The sequence below is a fragment of the Gavialis gangeticus genome, unplaced genomic scaffold, assembly GCF_001723915.1.
Source record: "Gavialis gangeticus isolate Ggan-Ray unplaced genomic scaffold, GavGan_comp1, whole genome shotgun sequence".
NCBI lineage: Eukaryota > Metazoa > Chordata > Crocodylia > Gavialidae > Gavialis > Gavialis gangeticus.
Window position 1 is genome coordinate 1,175,672 of NW_017728982.1, and position 22,962 is coordinate 1,198,633.

Sequence of the window (22,962 nt, forward strand, 5' to 3'; positions counted from 1 at the left end):
GCACTAACGCACGAGCTGAAATGCTCTGTTGGGGAGGCAATCAGCAACTGCAGTGCCAGGGAGTGAAACGCAGTGCTTCCAAATCTGTGCCAGCTTGCCTGGCTCTGCCAGGCCTTGTGGTCCTGCCAGACAGCTGGTGACAGGTACGTCCCTGCCCTCTATCATGATGGTGGCCGCAGAACCACCAAAACCAAGAGACTTGAGAGGTGGATCCCAAAGGGGGATTGACCATGGCATGTCCTCACCTGGGAAATACTTGCGCCACTTCTCTGCCAGCATGCTGTCCACTGACTGGCTGGCTGTGGAAGACAGGCCGGAGTGGAGACCAGTGCTCCATGGCCACTGGTTTGCCAGAGGAAGACTGGCAGGAGGCATGAGGGGGCCAGCAGCTTGGACTCTCGCCAGCGACGTGTACATGGAAAGCGGGATGCCATCCCTGGTCAGCGGGGACAGTGGCACCGTCGCGGAGGAAAAGAGAGGAGGCTGCTGATGACTCAAGGAGCCCAGGATGCTGAGGACTCCGCTCAACTCACTGCTGATGCGCCGCAGGGAGTCTGTGAGGTGCTGGATCCTGTCGGGCTGGGGAAGCTGGAGAGGTGGGTTCAAGTCACCTACCAACAGAGGGAAGTAGAGATGACTGGCAGGCTAGGACGTGCTGGAGACACCAAGCTATACCCACAACCAACGCTGTTCTCGAATCTCCCAGCCGCAGCCACTCGCTCTCCCCTGCGCCACGCCCCAAGATGATCAGAGGCTGAGCTCTGTCAGGCCCAGCTAAGCAGTAAGGAACAGAGAGCAGTGTTTGGCTGAGGAGATACCAGGGGACCTTCACATCGATGCTGATGAGCAGAGGAGTGGAAGGCAGCAGGGGCACGCAGTAGATGATGAGAGAGCTGAAAAAGCCCAGGAGCCTTGGTGTTCTGGGGACTGAGCTGGGATGAGGAATGGGGACCTCATCCCAAACTAAAGCGTGAACTGTCAACTCTGGTTTGGAGCCTGTGAACGAGCAGAAGTCCCCTTCCCTTCTCCATCCTCCTGTGTGAGCCAGGCCAGGGACCATGCTCATAGCCCCACCGTGCTCTGCCATGTTTATGGAAGACAGCTTCTTATGAAGCAAGCCGCTGCTTCTGACAGCTTCTGCTGTGCATCTCTGATTTGGTTAGTCTCTGCAGTGTAACTCTTACCCTGCCTTCCACCTGACTGCAGGCTCACGTGGCTAACCACCTTTCTCGGCTCATGAGAGATTTGCTATTTAAGGAGAAATCCTCTGCAGATACACCCACAGGACCTCCCATCTCTGAGCCTGCCGGCCCGTCAGCCCTGTAACAAACTGAGCAAGGACATGGAACAACACTTCCCAGGCTGACAAACATCCCAAGACAGCTCCCTGTGAGGGAAAGGACCAGCCCAGGTCTTACAGCCCCACATGGGGAGAGTCTGAAGCTTCGGCAACCAACGCAGGTGACTTCAAAACAAGGCTTGCTAATGAAGGAGCACCCAGTAGCTGTGCCAGCCTCTTGGTCAGTAGCACGGTCCTGTTGCCCTTGGCACCTGGTCATCCAGAGCTATTCACTTTACAACCACAGGTCCCCTGAGCAACCACAAAGGGACTCAAGACTAAGGCAACAGCCTCTCTTGCTGGGGAGATGGGAGGTGGAAGAGGCCCAGCCAAGCCAATCCTGGCAGGACAGATGCTGAGAGGCAGGGCAACGCAGGCCCACTCCCGTCTATGACACGGGGCACACGAGTGCAAGCCACGCACGCTGTATGCTCTGCACTGGAACCACCACCCCCATTTCCAAGGGAGCACTCTTGCTCTCTCTCCATTTCACACAGACACAGTTCCATGGTAGGGGACAATCCCCTCCTGCAGCATGCCTGCCCCGTGGGAACGAGACTGCAACAAGCACAGGCAAGAACAAGGCGCATGGACAAAATGGGCACATGGAGAGGGAAGGCGGGACAGCTGGATCTGCACCAGCAGACATGGCAATGTGCATGTGGCTGTCACACCACCCCCGGCCACACCTGCAACTCACATGTATGCCGAGGTACATCGGAGCTGGCCACGCTGTTTGTGTCCTCTGAATCGCTGAGGTCAAAGGTCACCACCTTCTTGCATGCAGCTCCCTTCAGGGTGTCTTCGTCAGACACCTGGTCAAGAAAAGTGGTTAGGGGAAGGGCACATGCCTGCTTCACAAAACCAGCCTTAGTGCCCCAGGGACTGCCCAGAGCCTTGACTCACACATGCACACCCTAGACTGGATCCCACCCAGGGACACCTTCCCTGGTGACCTGCCACATAGGCCCTGATGGCTTCCCATCAGAGGGTGAAGAGGAACCTGCTGGCTCACACAGCCTCACCCACAGCAGAGACCGGGACTGATGTTCTTGTTTAAACCAGCACACAGTGGCATTTCCCCTCATGTCCCTGGGGTCACAACAGGCTCAAATAAAGCACTGCTTCATCTTGCACTAAACAACCAGGCATTTTCCACCTGAGGCCTTTGCTCATGCCAACAGCATAAATGGCAAGGTACTCATGAGAAGCCCTCCACCCCAGGCCCTGCCCTGGCTGCAGAGCTGGTAAAACCTAGACATTCACTCTAACCAGGTGTGTAGTTCTCTCCTGCTCTGCGACCTGCTTCCTCCACCCGCTACTCACATATGCAGACACACTATATAGATCTCAGAGCACATGCTACTTGCCACCCCACTCTGCTAGCCACCGCCACCCTGCTGCAAAGCTAAATCTCTCTTGCTGGACCCGAGGCCCCACGAAGCCCTCAGCTCAGGTGGAACTTCTGAGTGCCACTGGACATGGCTCAGTGGGCACGTGGCCATGGGACACCGAGTGGTGGAGCAGCTGGAGGTTACCTCTTCCACAAGCGAAGACTCCAACTGGGTCAGTTTCTCCTCCTTCTTCTTCAACAGCACCTGTCCTGTCCTCATGGCTGACTTCATCTTGTCCAACTGCTTTGCTTCCTGCAGGGGTGCCACATGTCAGCCACAGAGGAAAATAGAACGAGAAACAGGAGACAAATGGCTTTACGGACCTGGAGTTATCTTTAGAACTGATTTCGACTGGACGTGGACAGTTGTGGTCCAGGGTTCAGAGCCCCCCCGCCCCCAAGTCCCTAGTAGTATGAATCAGGGCAACAAGATGCTTAGAAGACTAATGCTTCAGATCTAGGGGGTCTCACACCTGCTAAGAGACCAATCCGTGCTCCACAAGGCCAAGTGCTTTGTGGTCACACTGCTCAGATCTGACCTACAGACCAAGACTGCATTCACCTCTAGCCATAGGAAATCCCCTGGTAACATTCACAGAAGACTGCAGGGGCTGGTGGCCAGGCCGAAGGACAGCTGGCTAGCACCCTCTGAATTCCAGTCCCATTTCCAACTTCTCTCCACTCCCTTTTCCAGCTGTGGAAGATTTGTGTGCTCTGCCACACACTGACACGCTTCATGGCAGGGTCACATCTCACTGGCGATGCAGCGGTCCCAGAGTATCATTTATGTATTAGCTGAGCTAGCAAAGACACAAGGAACTATCTGCAAAGATGTACAGAATCCTTGCAAAGATACAACAACAAACCTGCTCATATCAGAATTATCCATGTCACCGGGTCCTTGCTTTACAATTGGCAGGTGCAGCAATAAATGCATGATCTAGCAGCACCCACAGGGTTTTGGACATTGATTCAAATAATATTAAACTCACACATTCCCACCATTTTGAAGCCTAGTAAGCTATATTTCCCAAGGGTATGCTAACACCACCAGCACTGTGCTGCATCTTCAAGGTGCCTTCTAGCAGAGGGCTCAGAGGGCTTACAAACCTTAATGAATTAATCTTTACAGCCACCCTGTGACGCAGGCAAGGATTTTAATCTCTGTTTTATGGATGGGGATGATGACACGGGCAGAGATTAGTGCTGACATTGGGTGCCTAGCTGGAGACACCTGGGTGCTAACACCTAGGAGGGGAGAACACCTCCACCTGCCATAAACTACACTTGCAGTCATGGTCCCTGGGTCTCAGACTGGGCACCCACAGTCAGGGGCCACTTTCAGCCACCTGAACCTCAGCAGCACAGAAGGCAACTTGCAGCAGGAGCAAAAAGAAATCGCCAGCCTCAGAGCTCCCAATCTCACAATCCCCCCCACACTGAGCCAGAGCAGTGCTAGTCACCTCCTCCAGGTTCTGGCGCACATCCTCCAGCAGCTGCGAGCTGTCAGGATCCTGCACCGCCTCCTGCGCTTGCTGCATGTCGTGACGCCACTGCTGCCTCGCGGCCTTCAGCACCGTGTGCCTCTTCCTCATGGAGCGAGTCTGGCGCTCCAGGAACTCCTTGGCGTTCCTGATGGAGATGCCTTGTGCAGAGATGTAGTGCCGTATGCTGCAGAAGGGAGCAGAAGGGAGAGTGCTTGCACACCAGTAGCCCAGAAGTCTATCCACACTTCCCCCCAACCTGCAGCAGTTTGGAGCGGGTTTGGCTTTCCAGTTCACACCAGAACAGGCCAGACAAGTGTGATGATAGCCCTCCCAGGTGATGGGGTGGCTACAGCTGTAGAATGCAAGCCTCTGGGAGGCAGTTAACGAGCTTGCCCAAGCCTTTCTGTAGCTGTATCAGCTTTGCACACCAGCCAAGAACTACATGTCATTGACTCATCAGGCAACAACTGCACTAATCAAAGGGCTGTGACCTGTCCTGACGGGATGCTTTGAGGAAGGGCACAGCACTGCAGCGGGCCTTTTCCTCTTGGCCCATGTGCTCTAGACTGCAAGCCACGGATGGCTCCACTGTGCCAAGTGACTCGCTGTCAGCACATAAACCTCAGCAACAGCACTTCTCAAGGTGGCCGGTGCTTACTCATCAAGCCAGAGGTCGCCATCTTCGTGATTCTGCAAGGGCAGGGGAGCCGTCTGTCTTGAGGAGTGCTGGAGAGGTGAGACACTTCAAACATCAATTAATATGCAAATAAAAGCTGGACCCCAGGCCCCAAGAAGCCTAATAACACAGCGCAAACTCAAATCACAGCATCAGTGAACCTGCTCCTGGAATGGGGTACTGCAGAGGTACTTCCATGTGGGGAAGAGGGAAAAATAAGCAGAGGTTTCCCTCCAGTTCCTGGACTTGCCTTCCTCCCATGGTTCCCCAGCCCAAGGCTTGTACAAAGGTGATCCAAGCACAGACCCCCCCAGCAAACCTGGGATGAGAGTTCAAAGCCACAGTGACACGTTCTCTCACTCTCCTCTCAGGGATGAGAGAAGACTCTCGTATTTAACACCAACCAAAAAATATAACATGAACCAGAGATCTCTAGTAAGGCATGGTTCTGTGTGGGAATTTGCTGTTTTTCAGTTACTGCAGATGACCCCTGATGTGCCTCTGCAGATCCAGCCCAGCCAGCTCTGGATGGAGGCTCACTGAGCGAAGAAGAAGTGTGCTGCCCAGCAGCATACTTCCAATCTTGGGCAGAGCCAGAAATGCATTGCGGGACCCAGTCCCTGTCTAGTGGACAAGCTGGGGCTAATGCTTCTGCTTCTCTGTTAAATAACCTTGGCCAAGTGCAGTCCGCAGCAGCAGCCCAAGGCAGCGCAGCCAGGCAGAAGCTTGCACTGCCATGTCCAGCAGGACCGTGCCCACCTCCCCAGCTCCAAGTGCTTTTGGAGATTCTAGCCCTAAGGCAGCGGGACCTGAAATGCTTTTACTCACAGCGCCGACTGTCTCTTTCAGGTCCTCAATATGGAGCTCGGCTTCCCTTCGCGGAGATGCTGTGCTGTCTTCTGCTTCTAGCTCCTTCAGCAAGTCCTGCTTGCTCCTGATGGCTGTCTCTAGCTCACTGTCGCCGAAGGCGCCAGGTATGCAGGAAGGAAGAGGCATCAGAGATGCTGCTCATGAGAACAAACAAGCATGCAGAAACTAGTTCTCTAGAAAACTATTCAGAGCTGCAGCAGTGAACCCACAAAGCCCTGCGTAGCTCAGGAGCTGCAGTCTGGCCATCACTGGCTCCAGCCAGACTCATAAGCACAGGCTACTGGGCTTGTGTATAGAAAAGCTGAGTGGCAGGTCTCTGCCACCACCTGGCTAAGTCAGTCTGGGCCACTGTTAACTCTTAAAACAACGAGAAAGCAAGCCATGCTCTGGCTCATTCCTGGCCCATACAGGCCTTTACTCCCCTTGAGTCTCTCACCCTAGTTCCGCAAAGCATTTTACAAATATTATTTCATAGCACAGCTATAAGGATGACAACTATTTGATACAGGTTTTGAAGGGTGACAGCGAGGTCTGCAGGAGCTAAGTGGCTTATCCTGAACTTAGAGTTATCAGCCAATCTGGGATCAGCACCCAGGAGCTCTGGCCCCTGGTCACCTGTTTGCCCAACGAGCAACCCTGCTCCTCAGAAATCCTGTAGAGGTGCAGGGTGCCAACATTTAACAACTCCAGGGCCTGGAGGGGGTCAAACACAAGAGGAGCCACTGCTGCACCTGATTCGCTTCTGCAGCCTCTGGCTTCGGGACTGCAACAAGTCCACCTGAGACTCTAGTTCAGCTTTCTGATCTTCAAGTTCCTGCAGAGTCCGGCGCAGCTTTCGGATGGCTTCCATGAGGTCTGTGTGCTCCTTCCGAGACTCCTCCAAGCGGAGCTGAGCAGCCAAGATCACCTCCTGAAAGGGACATGAACATTTACATCCTGTGATTTCCTGAAATAAAAGCATGCAATGTGCAAGACGCACGTGCTGCACAAGAAACCAAGCTAGGAGCCCCCAGCACATGCAGCAAGCCTGTTGTCCTCCTCCAGCTTTGTCACAGCTTTTCTTTACTCAGAAACTGGCCCTGACCCAGAACCCCCATATCAGAAGAACCATGAACTCTGCAGGAATTTGCATCAGGGCTGCATGATACCCATCACTGCCAGCATTCAGATCCTGCTGCCATCAAGATAGGGGGTGAAGGCCAAGCATTGACTTCACGGAGCGTGGATCAGTATAGAGGACAGCAACCAGGATTCCTCAGGACATCAGGGTCCATGCTGCCCCTTCTATGTGCCTCTGCACAGGCTGTTTTTAACGAGACATGGGAGGAGGTAGAGCTGAAAATGGATCTCATGGCCCAGGTGAGCCTAGCAACACTGATGTACTTGGGGCAGGTAGAGACTGTCCCTTTTGGGCCACGTGCTAGGTGCATTCAGTCACAAGGCGGCTGAGCCGGCACTGTCTCCTCCCAGGCTGCATTCCCAGGGGCAAAGCCAGACACCAGATCTGGCTCTTGTGTCTCATGTCAGGTAGATAGAATGATCCAAAACACCATGGTCTGTGTCAAGCCCCTGGCCTCAACATCCTGTAAAGCTGTGTGGTTTTCCCCTTGAGGACAAGGCCTGAGGTCAGGGATGGAACGGCTGTTCAGTGAAAACTGTTCTCCCAAAGGTGACTGACAACTTTCTTCAGGGAAATGTACATGATTCCTCCACAACACCGGGCCTGGGCATAAGACTATGGCACTTTACAAGTTACCTGTCACCTTGGCTAACCTCTCTGTGCTCCCTCCCCCTTTTGAATGGGTTTACTCTTTTCTGTAATCCAGTTAATCTATTTCAGCTGTTTTCACCTGGTCTGCAGCTACTTCTCATAACTTCTCTTTGCTCCAAAGTTTACAGCCCACTCCCCTTTCTAAGTAATCACCTTCATCTAACAGGATTCCCCAGAAGTAACTCTTCTATCTGGCATTTAGCTGAGGCAGTACCTGCCTCTTTCTTTGCCCTGAGGAAGGGCATTGTGTTCCCCTAAAGCCTGTCTACCATCTGTCCCAGCTCCATGGTTGGTTCAATAAAGGACATTCCCTACAAAAGCTTGCTTCTCACATGCTCCAAAGCCCATGATGGCTACACTATCACTATGGGACACATGAAAACAGTCACCATTGTACAAAATGGTGCAGCAAAGAGAGAGGTTATACACTGTTCCCCATGTCCACTGGGATCGTAGAAGTCAGTGAACTGCAGCAAGGAAGATTGAGGTTAGACATCAGGAACATGTTTTTACCTGGGAGGCTAGTTAAGCACTGAAATCAATTTGAGGGCAGTTGTGAAATCTCTATCACAGAGGTTTCTAGGAGCAGGTTAGATAAGGGTCCAGCAGGAACAATTTAGAAGAGGTGACTTGCCCTGGGAAACAGGCCAGCTGCTTCTTGTCCTTTTCTCTAGTGTCCCACCTAGTCGTGCAGAGTCAGCTGCCTGCAGTACAGCACCTAAAGCAGTCTCCAGTCCCAGTTTCCTGGGAGAGGACACACTGAGAGCTGAGATCTCCCCGTTAGGAAGTTTCCCTCGGTTCTCGGTACATTTCCTTTTGTTGAGTTCCGTCCCATTAAACCTGCTTACAACTCTCTAGCCTGCTCTCCAGCCTCTTCTCCCTCCCTGCTGCGTCTGTCCTTCTTATGACTACAGGCCGCTAGGTACCACCCTGGGAGCCGTTCCACTGCCGCACAAACACTAGATTTCGCATCTCAGCTCTAGACCATGAAGACTACAATGACTCTGGTGCCAGCCCTGTTGCTGTGGCACTGCCACGGCAATGCCACAGAACAGGCAGGACATCCATCTCTGCAAGGGAGAGCCATGGGGACAGCAGAGCCAGCTAGGCTCTTGTCTCACCCCTCTGCGGGGACTGCACAGGCACATCCGAGGGGCTCCACACATTGCAGCAGGAGACGCAGGGACTCATCTTGGTGCTGGAAGCTACTAAGGTCTCCCAGTGCAGGGCCCAGCCAGCAAACTACTAGGTACCATCCCACTGACACACTAGGCAGCTCTGCAGTTAACACAAGAGTCAGAGACAAGGATCTTACTACCCAGGAAGGCACAGTACTAAGGAGTACAGCAGGTTGCTTGCTCCTCACATCCAGCAAGGTACAGGAGGAGGTAGAGAAGCGAATCCCACTAATGATAAAACCAAGCTCTGTGCACTACCTTCTCTGTTTGGACTCTGGAGAAACAGGCCCCACCTAATCGAGCTGCCGGCGGGACTGCTGTCCTCGTGGAGGCAGCAGGAATGACGGGACAGCCGTGTCCCACAGAGCTCGGGCATACATACATTTCTCTCCTGCTCTAGCAGTTTCTCCTCATCCAGTAGCTGCTGCCTTTTCTTCCTTATGGCCTCCTCCTGCATACACAAGTGAAGAGCAGAGAGCGAGTCATGAAACAGAGCCACAAGAGAACAGTCTCTATATCACTCTGGGCAAGGGAGATGTTGGACCCAAGCATGTGACCGCTCCAAGCCCTGGGCCTTTGGGAACCACTGCCCTACAGCTGCCAGCCTGTCCCTGTTCTCTCCACTCTCACTTTATCCCTTTCCACCATTTCTTTCACTTGTGCTGTTAGCTTAGAACTCACCCGGCTTTTTGGGCAGCCACTTGTCTGCACAGCTGGGCCCTGCATCGGCACTGATAACACAAGCCCTTCTGAATGCCCCAATGCTGCATTGTCTTGGGGACCTGGCAGGCATGGAGCCTGCAACTTGCCATTGCTTGTGGGAAGAGGGTCAGCCACATGGAAATACATCCAGACCCTGGCATCTTGCCATCAGGTAGCTACAGACTGCAGCACCACTCAGTCCCCTCATTTCCCCTTCTGTGAGCATCCTCACTCACACACGGTTTATTAAAGTAAGAGCCAGCAGGAGCAGGGTATCACTAGTCCTTAGCAACAGAAAGGACGCAAGGAATCTGTGGATGTGAAGTGCCCATGGAGCTGACTCACCTGGCTATGGAGCTGAGCTGACCTGGCCTTGGCCTCTCGTGCTCGCAGGTCGAGCTCCATTTCCAAGTCCTGGAGTTTTCTCTCCTGGGCAGAAAGAAAACATGTCTGAAGGAGCAGGCTGAGCAAAACCAGCATGAGGGGGCACGCTGAGCAAAACCAGCATAAGGGGCATGCTGAGCAAAACCAGCATGAGGGAGAGCACCAAGCATCTCTGTGTACCCAGGCTACATCCAGCAATGAGCTGGCCAAAGAGCTGTGCAGGCGCTTTGGGGCCCAGGGCACCTGGTTGAGGCAAGACAGGACCCACGACCGGAGCAGGGCTCGCACTCACCTGCTCCTGGTGGCTGCGCCGCAGGTCACTGAGCTGCTCATCCAGTTCCTTCCGCAAAGCCCGCAGCTCCCCATCATGGAGCTGCCGGAGACGCTCCATCTCGCTCTTCAGCACCCCAAGCCTCTCTGCTCTCTGCTTTCTCTCCTGCCGCCACAACAGCAACCAGTGTAAGGAGCAGAACATGATGCTTCACAGCAAAACTGCTCTCGGATGTGTGTACGTGCACACATGTGCAGCCTACCCCCACACAGTTGGGGAAAACCAACATTTTAACAGGCTGAGACCCAACTCAGTTGGCTGGGCAGTGCTGTGATACAAACTGTCCAGGGAACCAACACTACCGCACTCAAGGCCTGCAGCCTCAGGAGCATGCAGTTTTCCAACACCCCGGTCTGTGACTGTCATCAGAACCTGCAGAGTTATGGACATTCAAGGTCAGGATCCTCACAGATGCATCAGCAACAGACATGCCATGGTCTTGTGAAGAAACCTGCATGTGAATGTGGTACCCATGCAGGGATGCGCCCACACTCTGGGAGACTATCCAGGCACTCTCCTTAATGCTGCCCCTACACTCGTCGTATCAAACCCAATGGGGAAGGTTGGCCCAGCCACTTCCTACGCATCCTGTTTCCTACATAGACCCAGGACCTGCTGCAAGACTAAGGGCTCCACTGCCTCTGCTCCTGTGGCAACAAACAAATTGCTAAGGGCCTCTTCTGGCTCGCCATGGTGCTCTCTGGTAGTACCTCCTCCTCGTACTGCTCCTGGATCCTTGCCAGGACCTCCCGGTGCTCTGCTTTCATCCTTTCCAGCTTCCTCTCATGATCTCGCTCCACTTCCTGGCGCTTCTCTTTCATGAGCTCACTGAGCTGCAATGATCACAGAGGCAGCTTGCATTAAAGGCACAGCAAAGCACAATGCATCCCCCCAAACAAGCACATCAACACCCAGACATGCCAAAGCATCCCTTATGTCCCGAGACTGGTGCAGCCCTGGCCTGTGCACTGCCTGGCATCAAAAGGGTAAAGTGCCCGGTGTCCAGACAATGGCTTGGAGATGGACAGTCGCAATCCTACAGCACCACTCTCCCCTCCTCCAGATGGAGAGGTTTCCACCCCGCTCGCAGAACCACAGCCAGAAAGAAGAGTCACCTCTCTCTCATACTCTGTTAGGTGATAAGCTTTTTGCTGGACTTTTTGCTCTGCTCCCTCCAGCGCCTCCCGCAGCTGGGTCTCGTCACTCCTCTGTGTCTCTTCTACTTGCTTCTGCAGGCTGGCAATAACCTGCCACAAGAAGGACTCACAGTCATCTCGGCATCTGACCAGAAGCACCCCACTGCCCTCTCCCATAAACAGAGGCAGCATGGCAAAGCTCAATTTGCTCAGTCCCACCTCCCCTCACCTGGAGTAGGTCCAAGTGCTGAGCAAGATAAGAATCACCTTCAGGAGATGGAAAGAAGGGATGCACCCTTCACCAGCGGCACTCAGAGATGCTGCTAAGTGAAGAATTGCCACGGGTTGTGCTATGGCCCAGAAGCTAGCCTTACCTTTTCGTGTTCCTCCTCTGCTGCGGCTTTCAGCTGCTGGAGCTCAGCTGCAAATTGCTTCTCTAATCCCTCCGCAGCCTGCAGGAACATCAACAACAGCCCTGGCTGAAACCTCGCCAGTCAGAGGAACAGGGTGCGTAACCCCCCATCTGGATCAATTCCTTATGGGGAACCTTTGTACAAGCGCACGGTACAGGCCATCCGGGACCAAGGCGCTCACAAGGTGACTGGAGTTCTTGAAATTCCAGTGTCGAGAAGCATGGCTCCAATACCCAACAAGGACATACTAAACAAGAACATGTCCCTTCAAAGGAGGGAGACTGTGATCACAATGCAGTGTCATGGGTGCCATTTGGTCATGGGTGCCATTTGCCATTAGAAGCAACTGCTTCCTTTCCCTGTGCATGGCAGTATCTGCATTTATAAGACACTTTGCCTTAGACTGTGCTGCCCCTTCCCTCCCCCACACCTGCCATCCTCAAAGAGGCAATACCAGCAGAGCGGGGTGTTTTGCAGAATCACTTACTACCCTTTGGTAGGGTGGGTGGCTCAATCTCCTGGGCTGGGTGCTACCAGACAGGCCATGCTGGCACAGCAGAGAGCATGTGCGACTGCTCAGCAGAACCATGAGTCTCACCTCTTTTCTTTCTCTTTCTAATCTCTCCTTTATCTCATTCAGGACTCGCTCCTTTTCTTGCTCCAGCCCCATCCTCTCTCTCTGCTGAGCCTCCTCCACTTCCCGCTTTATCTTCTCCAAAGCACGTTTCTTTGTCTCCTCTGCACTCTCTCTCTCTGACTTCTGCAGGGATTCATACTCCTCCCTCAGCTTCTGTAACACAGCTTCTTGCTCTGCCCTGGTAGGTTGGTGCAAGGGGTGCAAAGAAACACACACATGAGACATTCATACTAAAATGTAGTACTGTGTTTACCAACCCGCCTTGCAGCAGCAACTGCCACAAGGAGTTCATAACCCTGAAGGAATGAAGAGCAAAAGCACAGCCAGGTTCACAAACAAGGATCCCTCAAGCTTTACCTAGAATTTATATTTTGGAAGTGGAGGACCAAACAGTCAGGCAAAGAACAAAGGCGCTATTAGTGTATCTAGAGGCTGCCTGTCTTTCTTTTCTATTATATGTAGACATGAAAACAATGCCTTATCTGTTTTCTCCAGCTCTCCTCATAAGCCCTTGAAACCCTTCTAAGCTAGGAGAAGATGCCTACTCAGCCTAACCCACTCAGTCATCCTATTCTGAGCAGACAATGGACAGTGGAGAATGCTCTCTCATCCACAGCCCTAAGGAATGGGCCTAGTTTAAGAGGAATGAGACAATCCCAGGACTTTTCTCTGTAGCATGATGCTCTGTCTTGCTTCCAAAGGCATCAACCTCTTCAGCTTGAAAAGGGCCCAGCAGACCCCAATGCAACTTGTCAGTTTTGCCTTCCATGAACAGATGTTTCCCTGAATCTACTGTGATCATTGGCACTGACATGAGGGGAACCCTGCAAACACGGGACAAAGTCACCTCGCTGGCTAAGGCGTTGCCTACAGCACCTGCACACGAGGTGTAGCACTTGCCAGTGCTCTTCGTGGACAGGGTCTCTTCCCCCACTTCCCCTCCTGTCTTCCCCCATGACTGTGGAGTTCTGATTCATGGGGCATGCAGTTTCCATGACATGGAGTGAATTCCCCACCTGATTTTCTCCTTCTCTGCCTCCGTCTCTGCGCTGATCTGGGTTCGAAGCTTAGAGAGCTTCTTGCTCTCTTCCTCTCGCAGCCGCAGCTCCTCCTCCTCAGTGGCCTTTGCTAGCTCTTCTTTTAGAGACCTGAGAGATGAGCACCGCATAAAAAGATCAGATGCTGTAATAACTTCCCCCCAACTTCCCAAGGCCCACGGATCCAGGGCTGGTTCCTGGTGGCATCACCTGCCTGGCCAAAGCTCACCTGGGGTCCCAGGCCCAGTTCTTTCCCAGACCCCATTTCTTTCTTTCCCAGTGAGAAGCTCCTTGGCTTGCTCCCTATGTGGCTGTCAAGCCCATAGACTAATGGGCTCTCACACTTACCAGGGCATATTCCCTACGCCTAAAAGCCTAAATCTGAGGCCCCTACATGAAGCCTAAAAGTAGCAGAGTTCAGCAAACAGTGCTCCTGCAGCAACCCCACATTCTCTACTGCTTCAATCTCCAATCTTATTGCCATTTAGCCAAGGACTTGAAAGGTTGCCAAATAGTAAGGCCCTAAACACAGAAGGGAATGCTGTAACCAAGTTTGTGACCCCAGGGACACGTTCAGAGCCATATTGTGACCCACACCTGTATCAGATCAGAGCTCCTCCTACACAGAAAGGCTCCCTGATCTGCCATGGAAACAGCGCTTTACCCAGGCACAGAGGTAGCACGGCCCCAAGCACCTTTAGGAGGGAACCCCATGGACTTCAAGAGGTGCAGGCTGCCACGCGCAGGACAGAGCCTGTACATGCAGCAGGAGAAACCATCCTTCCACCCTCTGCCTCCCCGGCCCAAGACACTGGTGGGGTGGCACCCATCCCGTCTGCCCGCTGTTATATGCGTATGCTGGCAGCTACTCCAGGACTCGGGGATGGCACAGCGTGGTACAACCCAAGTTCCCAGCCTCCAGCAATGAATCACAGCGGTGCGCGGGGGCTGGAGCACAAGAGGAAATCACCTGAGGGATTTCTCTTTCTGCTGACGAAGCTCCTGAGCTTCTTCCTCCTCCTTTTGCCTCAGCTCTTCCCGGAGTCGCTGAACTTCCTCCCTCTTTGCTTGCAGAAGATGAGTGTCCTCCTCCCCCAGCTCCTTGGCAGGTCCCTCCAGGGGCTTCTCCGCAGGCTGGTGCGAGGACACTGCTTGCTGGGTCCCCTCCTCCAGTTGCCTAGCATAGACAGTGAGCCCTTCAGAGCCAGTTACAGCTGAATTGCACACTATGACAAGAGCCACAACACTCCAACTCTCAGCAAGACCTGCCCCCATGGGCCTGAAAGCCATTCGTGGACACCGGCGATGCACACCTTACCACACCCCTGTGAGACAGGGAAAGGACAGGCAGAAAGTGCTGTTCCCACCACTTGGTCTGCAGGACAGCCCCCTGCTCTTTCACCAAGGGACAACTTACCACAGTTTAGCTGCCACTGCCTATAGGGGAAGAGCATGCACACAGGCAGTTACCTCAGAGGCAGCTGGTACACAGTAAAGCTCTGCCCCTTTCTACCCTACCATGAAGTACAGTTTTTAATGCTGCTTCTTCTGACAAGAGGCAGCGCAGCCATGAAGCTCATGGAAAAACGTGCTTTGGTCCGGGCACAAAATATCCCACTCTATCAGTGGCCATGTCAAAGACACAAGGACTTGGCAGGCTCACTCAGAAGAGGCAGATGGGCCTCAGCCTTGCTGGGACCTGGGAGCTCAGAGGTGCCAGTCACACCGGCTGAGTGTCAAAAACCCAAAGCAGCCACTGGAAGTGCAAGTGCACTGGAGCAAAGCAGGCACTCGAGACCCCGGAGGACTCACGTGTGTTCTTAACACACCTGCAGTTCACAGCTCATGCTAATGCCCACAGCAGAAGTGGCATCTACCCACCAAAGCCTAAAATCTCCTTCTTTCCATTTAATTAATCCATTTTCCTTCTCTGGCCACCATTTGTTTGAAAAACCATGTGTACACATCCACAACACAACTTTTCCAAGGACAAGGCAGTGGCAGCCACCACAGCGCAAACATCCCTGCCTTGCCCTTCCAGACACCACGGATTCACTCACTCGCCTTTGCCCTGTGAACTACTAGGCCAGTTTTGCCCAACTGCATCCACTGGGCTCTTGCTCAGTATGGGCAGGGAAGCTGACGAGACCATTTACAGTGGGATGCTTTATGTACTGCAGAGTAGATGACTGCAAAGACCCATTTATTCCCTGATAAACCTCTGGATTTTCCTGGGCTGTGACCTCACCAACTCAAATGAGCCATGAATTAGCCACTAAATGTACTTCTCCCTTATGGCTCCAGGTTTAGCCACATAGCCCATAACTAGAGGGGTGCAACTGGCCTTGTCAGACACATGCAGTAGCCAAGGGGCTCCTCTCCAAGCTGGAAGTGAGCAGATCTTGCCTGGAAATGAACTTGAGGGTCTCCTTCCTCTCAGTAACAAGACAAGGAGGCTTGTTTCCATACCAGAGAGGGGCTGAGCTGAAAGAGAGGAAGAGAAACTACCCCCCTGGCTCCCCATGCAGTCAGAGATGTACTGGGTTACTGGTCAGCTCACAGCTCAAGGGGAATTAAATCAAGCCCTTATGCCCTGTGAGAGATGACAGGGCACTCTGGACTGATGGGGCAATGCCTCCACTTGCTCCAGGGTGTAAATCTCTTGCTGTTTGGGATCCTCTAAACCTTCGGATTTTTCTTCTGCCTTTTTGTGAGTGCTGAAGGGGCCCAAATCGCTCTCACTTGGCAGCAGTGGAAAGGGAACAGAAGTGTGGATTAGTGAAAAAGGCATTTAGAGGAGGGCGGGGGCCGGATGCAGTGCTAGCACTTGGGGCAGCGCTGTTGCACACTTGCCAACAGCACCTGCTTGGCTGCAGGGTGAAACGATGGCTCCCTTACATCTGCAGCAGCAAAGGATCTGTGGGTGGTTGGGGGCTAAGTTGGCACCTATCAATCTCCCTCTCCTCCAAGTCCTTGGAGAAATTCCCTGGGATGAACCAGCCCATTAGGCATACTCACACTGCATCCAAGTCACAGCTGGAAATGTTGGCAGGCACGTCCACATCGCTACTCCCACATCTTAGAGGCAGAAAGGAGAGAGACTAAGCAAGTATAAAGCAGCTTCATTAGCTGAGAGAAAGAGGGAGGAATTTAGAGAAGCAGACAGAGCTCAAGGAAGCAGGCCTAAAATGATCAGGAGAAACCTTCCATGCTGGGAATGCGTGTCCAGGAAGCTTTCCCATGGGCAACACCTCCCAGCACACACTCCCAGGTGCCTGCAGCAGGTCACTGAGGACTGCCCCAGCTAGCTCGGTTTCTCTGCAAGGTCCCTTGGAACAGGGCCATTGGCAGTACCAGGGCATGGTCCCCGGTGCCTGTTTGCCCGACAACCCAGAAGACCATGCAGTTTCACAGGGAGAGCAAGATCTCAACACGTCCTCTGCAAACAAACCCTACTCTGGCTCCCCTCAGAACCTCAGGGGCAGACTGAGTTGCCTGGTTCACATGCCTGCAACACAAATCACCAAAAAAACCCTCCCACCACCACCACTTTCTAGCCCTTGCAGCAACCAAGTGTCTGGAAGCTGGGCTTCTCTGGGTATAACCAACATCACTCTCTGGAATTAAATCTCCAGGAGACAAAACAATCTAATCCAACATGCATTCACATTCTGACTTGCTTTGGGGTGGTACCTTCAGGGAAGGACACGGAGCTGAACCCACTTATGTCAGGACTGGGTTCACTCAATACCAGCAACAGAGAAGCCAGGCCTTCCCTGGACACCCTGAAGCCAGGGACAAGCTACCAGTGCAAGATCAATATCCCAACAGGCCCAGTGCCCAGGGAATAGGGTGGGGCCATGATGGATCAATCATACAGACATCTCCAGTGGTCGAGTCTCCCACAGTTAAATGCCAACGGGAGATCTGAAACAATCCAGAATGCACTGGTAGGACAGCCAAAACACTGGCTGATCTTAGCCTGGTCAGCAATACAGAGGAGAAAAATAACCTTCCTAGCCTTTGAGAAGAGTCAGATCGCCTGGAGGGAAACAAGGAGCCAACTGCGCGTCTGGTGGAGCTTACAGGGACATGAAAGGTAAGCAGTTTGCTCGCTTCCCCAGCCAGAGGCCTGAAGCAAGACTGAAACCTGCTGATACAGCAGGGGAGGGGGGGGAGGCATGGGGGAAGAGAAGAGAGAAAAGTGAAAGATGGAAAAGCCTGCAAGGGGCTGCAGAAACTTCAAGGTATTTTATCAGGGGGATTCTTGCAGGGGTTGCAAAGACCAGACCATAACAGCCTCAGGTGATGGCTGGTCAGGAAAGCAGCCTGGACCCAGAGGGTCCTATGCACCCTTTGTGGCTCTGCACCATCTCTGTGCCATACCTCGCAGCGCTCTGGGCCCTTTTGCTTTGCTCTTCCTCTATGCTGGCTTGGCTCTGGTCCTTCTCCTCTTCTCCCAGTTCCTGGGCCTGCAAGTAAAAGCAGAGTGGAGTTAGCCAACTCTTGTGCAGTCAACGCTTGTCTTGAGAATGCACAACGGCTCTGAAGAAGAGCTGCTGGAGACCTGCACCAGGCTGTTCCCATCATTGAGCACTTCCCCATGTGCCAAACCAACTAGCTCCAGAGAACCATCCAGGCAGTCCTCCAGACCACAGTGCTCTGTCCTTCTCCACTGCATGCCGAAGACCTAAGAGAACATACAAGCCCTACTCACCAGGCCTGCAACATCAACAGACAGATTCCCCATTTCTGTTGGTGCTTTGAAAGTCAGGCCCTGTCAAAGCATCACTGGCCAGACCCCCCCCAAAATCACTGGTTGCTTTGGAACATTTAGGCATAAATTGCTCTTCCTGTTCCAGACAAAGGGAAGTAGACATAGAAGTGGAACGCTAGGCCCAAGCCCCAGTGAGCACACATGGAGCTGGGAACAGCCCCCACCTCATGCTTCAGCCCTGTCCAAATCCTGGCTCCTCTCCAGTATGGAGTCAAAACAGGACGGTCCTGATATAGGAATAAGGAGGGCTTGTGCCTGATTGCCTGGAGACCAGCTTCCCCCAGCACTGGGCAGAAAGAAAGGCTCCCTCCATCTGGCTATGCACTTGGGGCCACTTGTGCTGCCTTCTTAGTGAAGGGGCCATACCCCTGCTCTTCTCTCCTGCCCAGAGATGCTGCCCCCAACAGTGCAGATGCTCTGGCAGGGGAAAGATGAAACCATGAGCCTGTAAAACCCGCTGGGAATAAAGGAGTAGAGACACAGACAGTGGAGCCTTGGGTAACAGCGTAGGACAAGACTATGCCATCAGAAACATCCCCACTGCCCTGACTTAGCCAGGGAAGGGAATCCCCAGACCTCCCTGGTGGCAGTGGCCCTTCAGGAGGGAAAGCGTTAACCGTGCCTCTTTCCAGCGAGGATCCAGGCACTGGTGCAGGCGCCGCGGGGGCGGGGGTGGCGTGCTTACTGGGGGTGGAGTGCTGAGAGCTCAGGCATGACTTTGCCATATGGAAGTGCACCACAGGGCAGAGCCAAAATAAAAACGAAATTAAAAATAGCAGTGATTTATGCAAATTTCTAGCGGAGCAAACAGCAGAAGGATTCCCGGCTAGTGCTGTCACTTCCTATCATGTCAGTGTGCCGGCTCCCTTCCTCCTGCCCCAGCACAAAGAGCCGCAGCTCCCGAGCACAGGGGAGCCCAGCAAACCTCTTCTCCCTCGCCCTGGGCTCCATCACTGCCACCTCGACAAGAAACCATGGGGAAGGAGCCTGTACTGGGCCCTGCTGGCCCTGGCCCTGTGCTGTGGGCTGCTACCTGGCTGTCCCTCAGGACTCAGATCTGTTGTGAAACGGGGAGGTCAGCCCATCTTGCAGGGGATCAGGCCCCCTCCCAGGGGAGGGCTGGCTACTAGACAGAGCAGGGGACGGGCTCTGAGGCCTGGCTTCCAGTGTGGCCCTGCCAAGCCATCTGCCCCTGCAGCTCTATGAGCAGGCAGCACCCGCCCATACAGCTGCAGGTGAAGGTGCCAAGGACAGTTCTTGGCTTGGCTTTCTGTCCCTTGGTTGTCAGGGATGCTCAAAGTCCACACTGAGACAGAAGCAGCCATCACGGGAAGACTGGGGTGGGGGGAGGCTAGCACAGGTAAGGCTGCCATGGCTCCAAATCTGGCTTTCTTTTAAGTTAAATAAAACAGTAATGCCCTGAAGGGGAGACTTCACCTCTTCTCCAACTTTACTGTCCAGCCCTCAGACCAGGAAAAATACTGCTTGCATCCTATGTGAAACCTGTACTGAAGGCTCTCAAAGCCCTTGGTGAGGGGTGCAGCGCTCTGCCCTTCTTCATGGCCAACACTCTCCCCGCTGCAAAACGAGGCTGTGAGGGGAGAAGGCAGCAACCCACACATCCATACCTGTCCCCAGCAGAGGAGCTGGGAGTGAAGCCCAGTCCCTCATTACAGGCAACAGACAAATCAGGGGCTAAGCTGCCACACAGCCTGACAAAACAGACAGGCTGCAGAACCCACATCCTGGCACCAGCCGTTCGGCTGCCACACTGGCCATTTCAAATCCACACTTTGCCAAAGGACGCAGAGGCAGAGCAAGCCAGGTCTGCAGACAAACAGTCCAACAAACCCTGCCAGTGCCAGGCAAAAACCTCCTGTCTCTCTACACAAAGGAGCAGCTGCAGTTCTGCAGGGGGCACCGCTCAAATCCACCTCTCTGTGTTCGAGACCAGGCTGCCATGAACTCGAAGCCTGTCTGCTCCAGTGAGGAATCTGTCTGCACGAGCCTGCGCGGCAGCAAAGGGGAGAGGGGGTGGCAGGGAGGCAGACGGGGACGCAGCAGGCACGTGCTCTGTTTGCCTTTCGCATCTCATCATCCTCATTCTCAAACACAAGAGGACAGGTGTGTACTCCAAAGCCAGCAGAGCACCCTGGATGGCTCTTCTCTGCTGGACAGGTGGCGGGTTTGTCACTCGGGGTCTCTTCCAGAACAGCTGATTGATTCACTTACAATCAAATCAAGGCTGAGTGAGCCCCAGCTGGAGCCTGACCTGCTGCCTACCCACACGCTGCAGAGCTCATGTGCTGCAAGAGAGGTGGCAGGGGAGGCGGAAGCGATACGTGGCGGGCGCACTGGGCTGCCAAGGCGAGTACAAAAACCCAAGATGCATCCAAATCCCCTGCAGCCCAACACAGCCCTACTGCAGTCACGCTCGCTGCTGAACGGGCATGGCTGCCACTCTTTCTGCTCTGTATAGACTCTGAGAGCGGCTCTCAGCTCTCAGGGAAAATTTGGCAACCTACTAAAAACAAAGCCTGAGTCCCGTTACTGAAAATGGTCAAGGCAAAATACCCCCTCCTCTCTCTCCCCCCATCCTTTTTTTTTTTTCTCTCAGCATGAGGGATTTGTTTTCCCTGCCACCATTTCCTGTCATCCAAATCCCACCCATCTGCTTCTGGGGAGGAAAGAGACATACACACGCACAAATGAGCAACCTGGCAGAAAGTCCGCCTCACCACCACAGCCCCAGAGAAAGCAATTCTTTGTACATGCCAGGGAGCCAAGGGCCAGAGGCATGCACATTCCCAGATACAAGCCTCGTAAGCCATCGGCCCCAGGCATCACCGCTAACCAGACACCTGGGAGAGGCACACACTGCAGCTTATTCTGCTCCTTCTGGACAGGCCGCTGTACTCGTGCCAACCAAATGTCTCATCCCAGCTCTGCAACAAACTCATTGTGCGGCCTTGGGCAAGTCACTGAACCCTCTGCAGAACCTTCATTTCAGAAGCACAGAGCACAAAGCCTTGTCTGTGGTTGAGCAGCTAACAATGCAGCTTTCTCCCCCAGCTGCTGCTCAGCACCCAAGGTCAAGCATACTGCCACCACTCACCTCCAGCTCAGAGCCATCCCGGACAGGAGATAGAGCGTCCACATCCAGCACCTGCTCGGAGAGACGACTTTGGAAGCCAAAGTCCTAAAGAGAACAAAGAACAAGAGGGTCAGTTCCTGGGGGGTCCACAGGGGCCTGTGCTTCCTTCCAGCCCATCTGAGCACCCAGGGCCGAGTCGCTTGTACCAGCATAGAGAAGAACTGCCCAGAGAAAGATGGTTACACTAGGATTCAACAAAACATGCCTGAGAGGTGTGCCACTAAGACAAAAACGGTAGGCAGGCAGCCCCTGCACTACACCTGCTTGCAACACCAGTGCCGAGGCATGGCCTGGGATACCCACTTCCCAGGCTGGGAGAGTCCAGGACAGGGCAGAGTTCATGCAGCAGAAGTGGAGAGCAGGGAAAGATGGTCCAAAAGACATTCACCAGCTCACAGTTCTCCTGCCAACTGACCTGCTGGAAACAGATTTTTTGGAGGCTCCAAGCTGGACAAGCCATGGGCCAGGGATTGAGAACTGTAAGCCCCAAATGAGTAAGCCCGCACACCCGGGCTGCAGGGCTGAAACACCACAGGCAGAGGACTTCACAGGACTGCTTCTAGCCCGCCTGCTGTTTCATGCTGGTACGTGCCTGCCCCCACCCTGCAGGCCCAGGGGGCAGACACACCATGCGACACATCCAAAGGGCCCCACAGAAGATCTTCCCCCTGCTCCTTGCATTTCACACTTTGATACTGCAAGACCACTTCCTAAAATTCAGCCTGTGCAAGCTGTCCACAGGGCTGTGGCTCTCCGAGATGTCCTCCCTGCCAGCCCAGGCCTGCGCAGAGCACATGTGCACGGTAGCAGACCCACGGAAAGGTGCTGCTGGGAGCCGTAGCACTTGCCAACACATGGGCTGCTGCTAACGCTGACAAATAATGTCATTCCCAGCAATGCTCTGGCCACACCGCCTGCGCTCCTCCTGGCAGATGGCAATGGCAGCTTCCTGCAGAGATGAGAAGATGCTGATGGGCCTTTTCCTCCCTATCTCACGGCTACCCTTCTGGATGCCCCCCCTCCCCCTCGTGGAGCAGCCAGGTTCCCCACCCCCCTTCAGCAGGTGGGAAGGGGCCGTTTCCCACTTCTCTCTGAGTTTTTACACTGCTTGTCACTGCCTTTTTCTTGCCATTCTCTAATCTGGGCCACGAGTGGTAGCGTAGGCAAAGCTGTGCTGCCTGTCTGAGTGTGCTGCTTACTGGTGAATTTGCATGGTAGGTGTGCCCAAGGGGCTTAATGCACCTAAACTGGGAGGACTAATTAACTCCCATCACAGAATACTGAAAGAGCTGGCACATATAAACTCAGATCTGGTAGCAAGGTCTTTCATGTGTCACTTAAAACACATGGGCTAGTTTGTGATGACTGGCAAACTCATGTTTAGGGACAGGGAATAAAGTCATCTCGGCAACGTTTGACTTCCATAGTATGTAAAGCTTTTAAATATATTTTGAAAGAATGATTAAACACATGGCCTGGATGACAGTCGATGCCATGTTTGCTTGTGATGGGACAAAGCCAGGAGCTCCCTTCTTGTTCTGTGTACTATGTTCCTAGGATCCTAGTACAAAAAAACCTATCAGAAAAAAATCACTTGTAGTTTACCTGGCCCCATACCATAGCTCATCTTGGTTAATAATCCCTGGGATAAGGCTAATGTTCTGGGAGGGTTTTTAT

At 53.5% G+C, this 22,962-nt stretch overlaps 1 protein-coding gene across 2 annotated transcripts in view; it reads right to left on the bottom strand.

The window, feature by feature from the left end:
• CEP164 (centrosomal protein 164) overlaps positions 1–22,962 on the bottom strand; it is a 67,702-nt gene that overhangs the window by 10,360 nt on the left and 34,380 nt on the right. For both annotated transcript variants that reach the window (XM_019512232.1, XM_019512240.1), the window contains 19 exons: positions 21,247–21,330; positions 17,741–17,826; positions 16,373–16,432; positions 14,325–14,531; positions 13,334–13,465; positions 12,279–12,495; positions 11,642–11,719; positions 11,247–11,378; positions 10,842–10,964; positions 10,093–10,236; positions 9,762–9,845; positions 9,097–9,165; positions 6,497–6,675; positions 5,724–5,850; positions 4,878–4,945; positions 4,196–4,403; positions 2,878–2,985; positions 2,040–2,154; positions 246–611 (listed from right to left, as the gene is read on the bottom strand). In XM_019512232.1, coding sequence (XP_019367777.1) covers positions 246–611; positions 2,040–2,154; positions 2,878–2,985; positions 4,196–4,403; positions 4,878–4,945; positions 5,724–5,850; positions 6,497–6,675; positions 9,097–9,165; positions 9,762–9,845; positions 10,093–10,236; positions 10,842–10,964; positions 11,247–11,378; positions 11,642–11,719; positions 12,279–12,495; positions 13,334–13,465; positions 14,325–14,531; positions 16,373–16,432; positions 17,741–17,826; positions 21,247–21,330 — 2,587 coding nt within the window. The remainder of the gene's footprint in view (positions 1–245; positions 612–2,039; positions 2,155–2,877; positions 2,986–4,195; positions 4,404–4,877; positions 4,946–5,723; positions 5,851–6,496; positions 6,676–9,096; positions 9,166–9,761; positions 9,846–10,092; positions 10,237–10,841; positions 10,965–11,246; positions 11,379–11,641; positions 11,720–12,278; positions 12,496–13,333; positions 13,466–14,324; positions 14,532–16,372; positions 16,433–17,740; positions 17,827–21,246; positions 21,331–22,962) is intronic.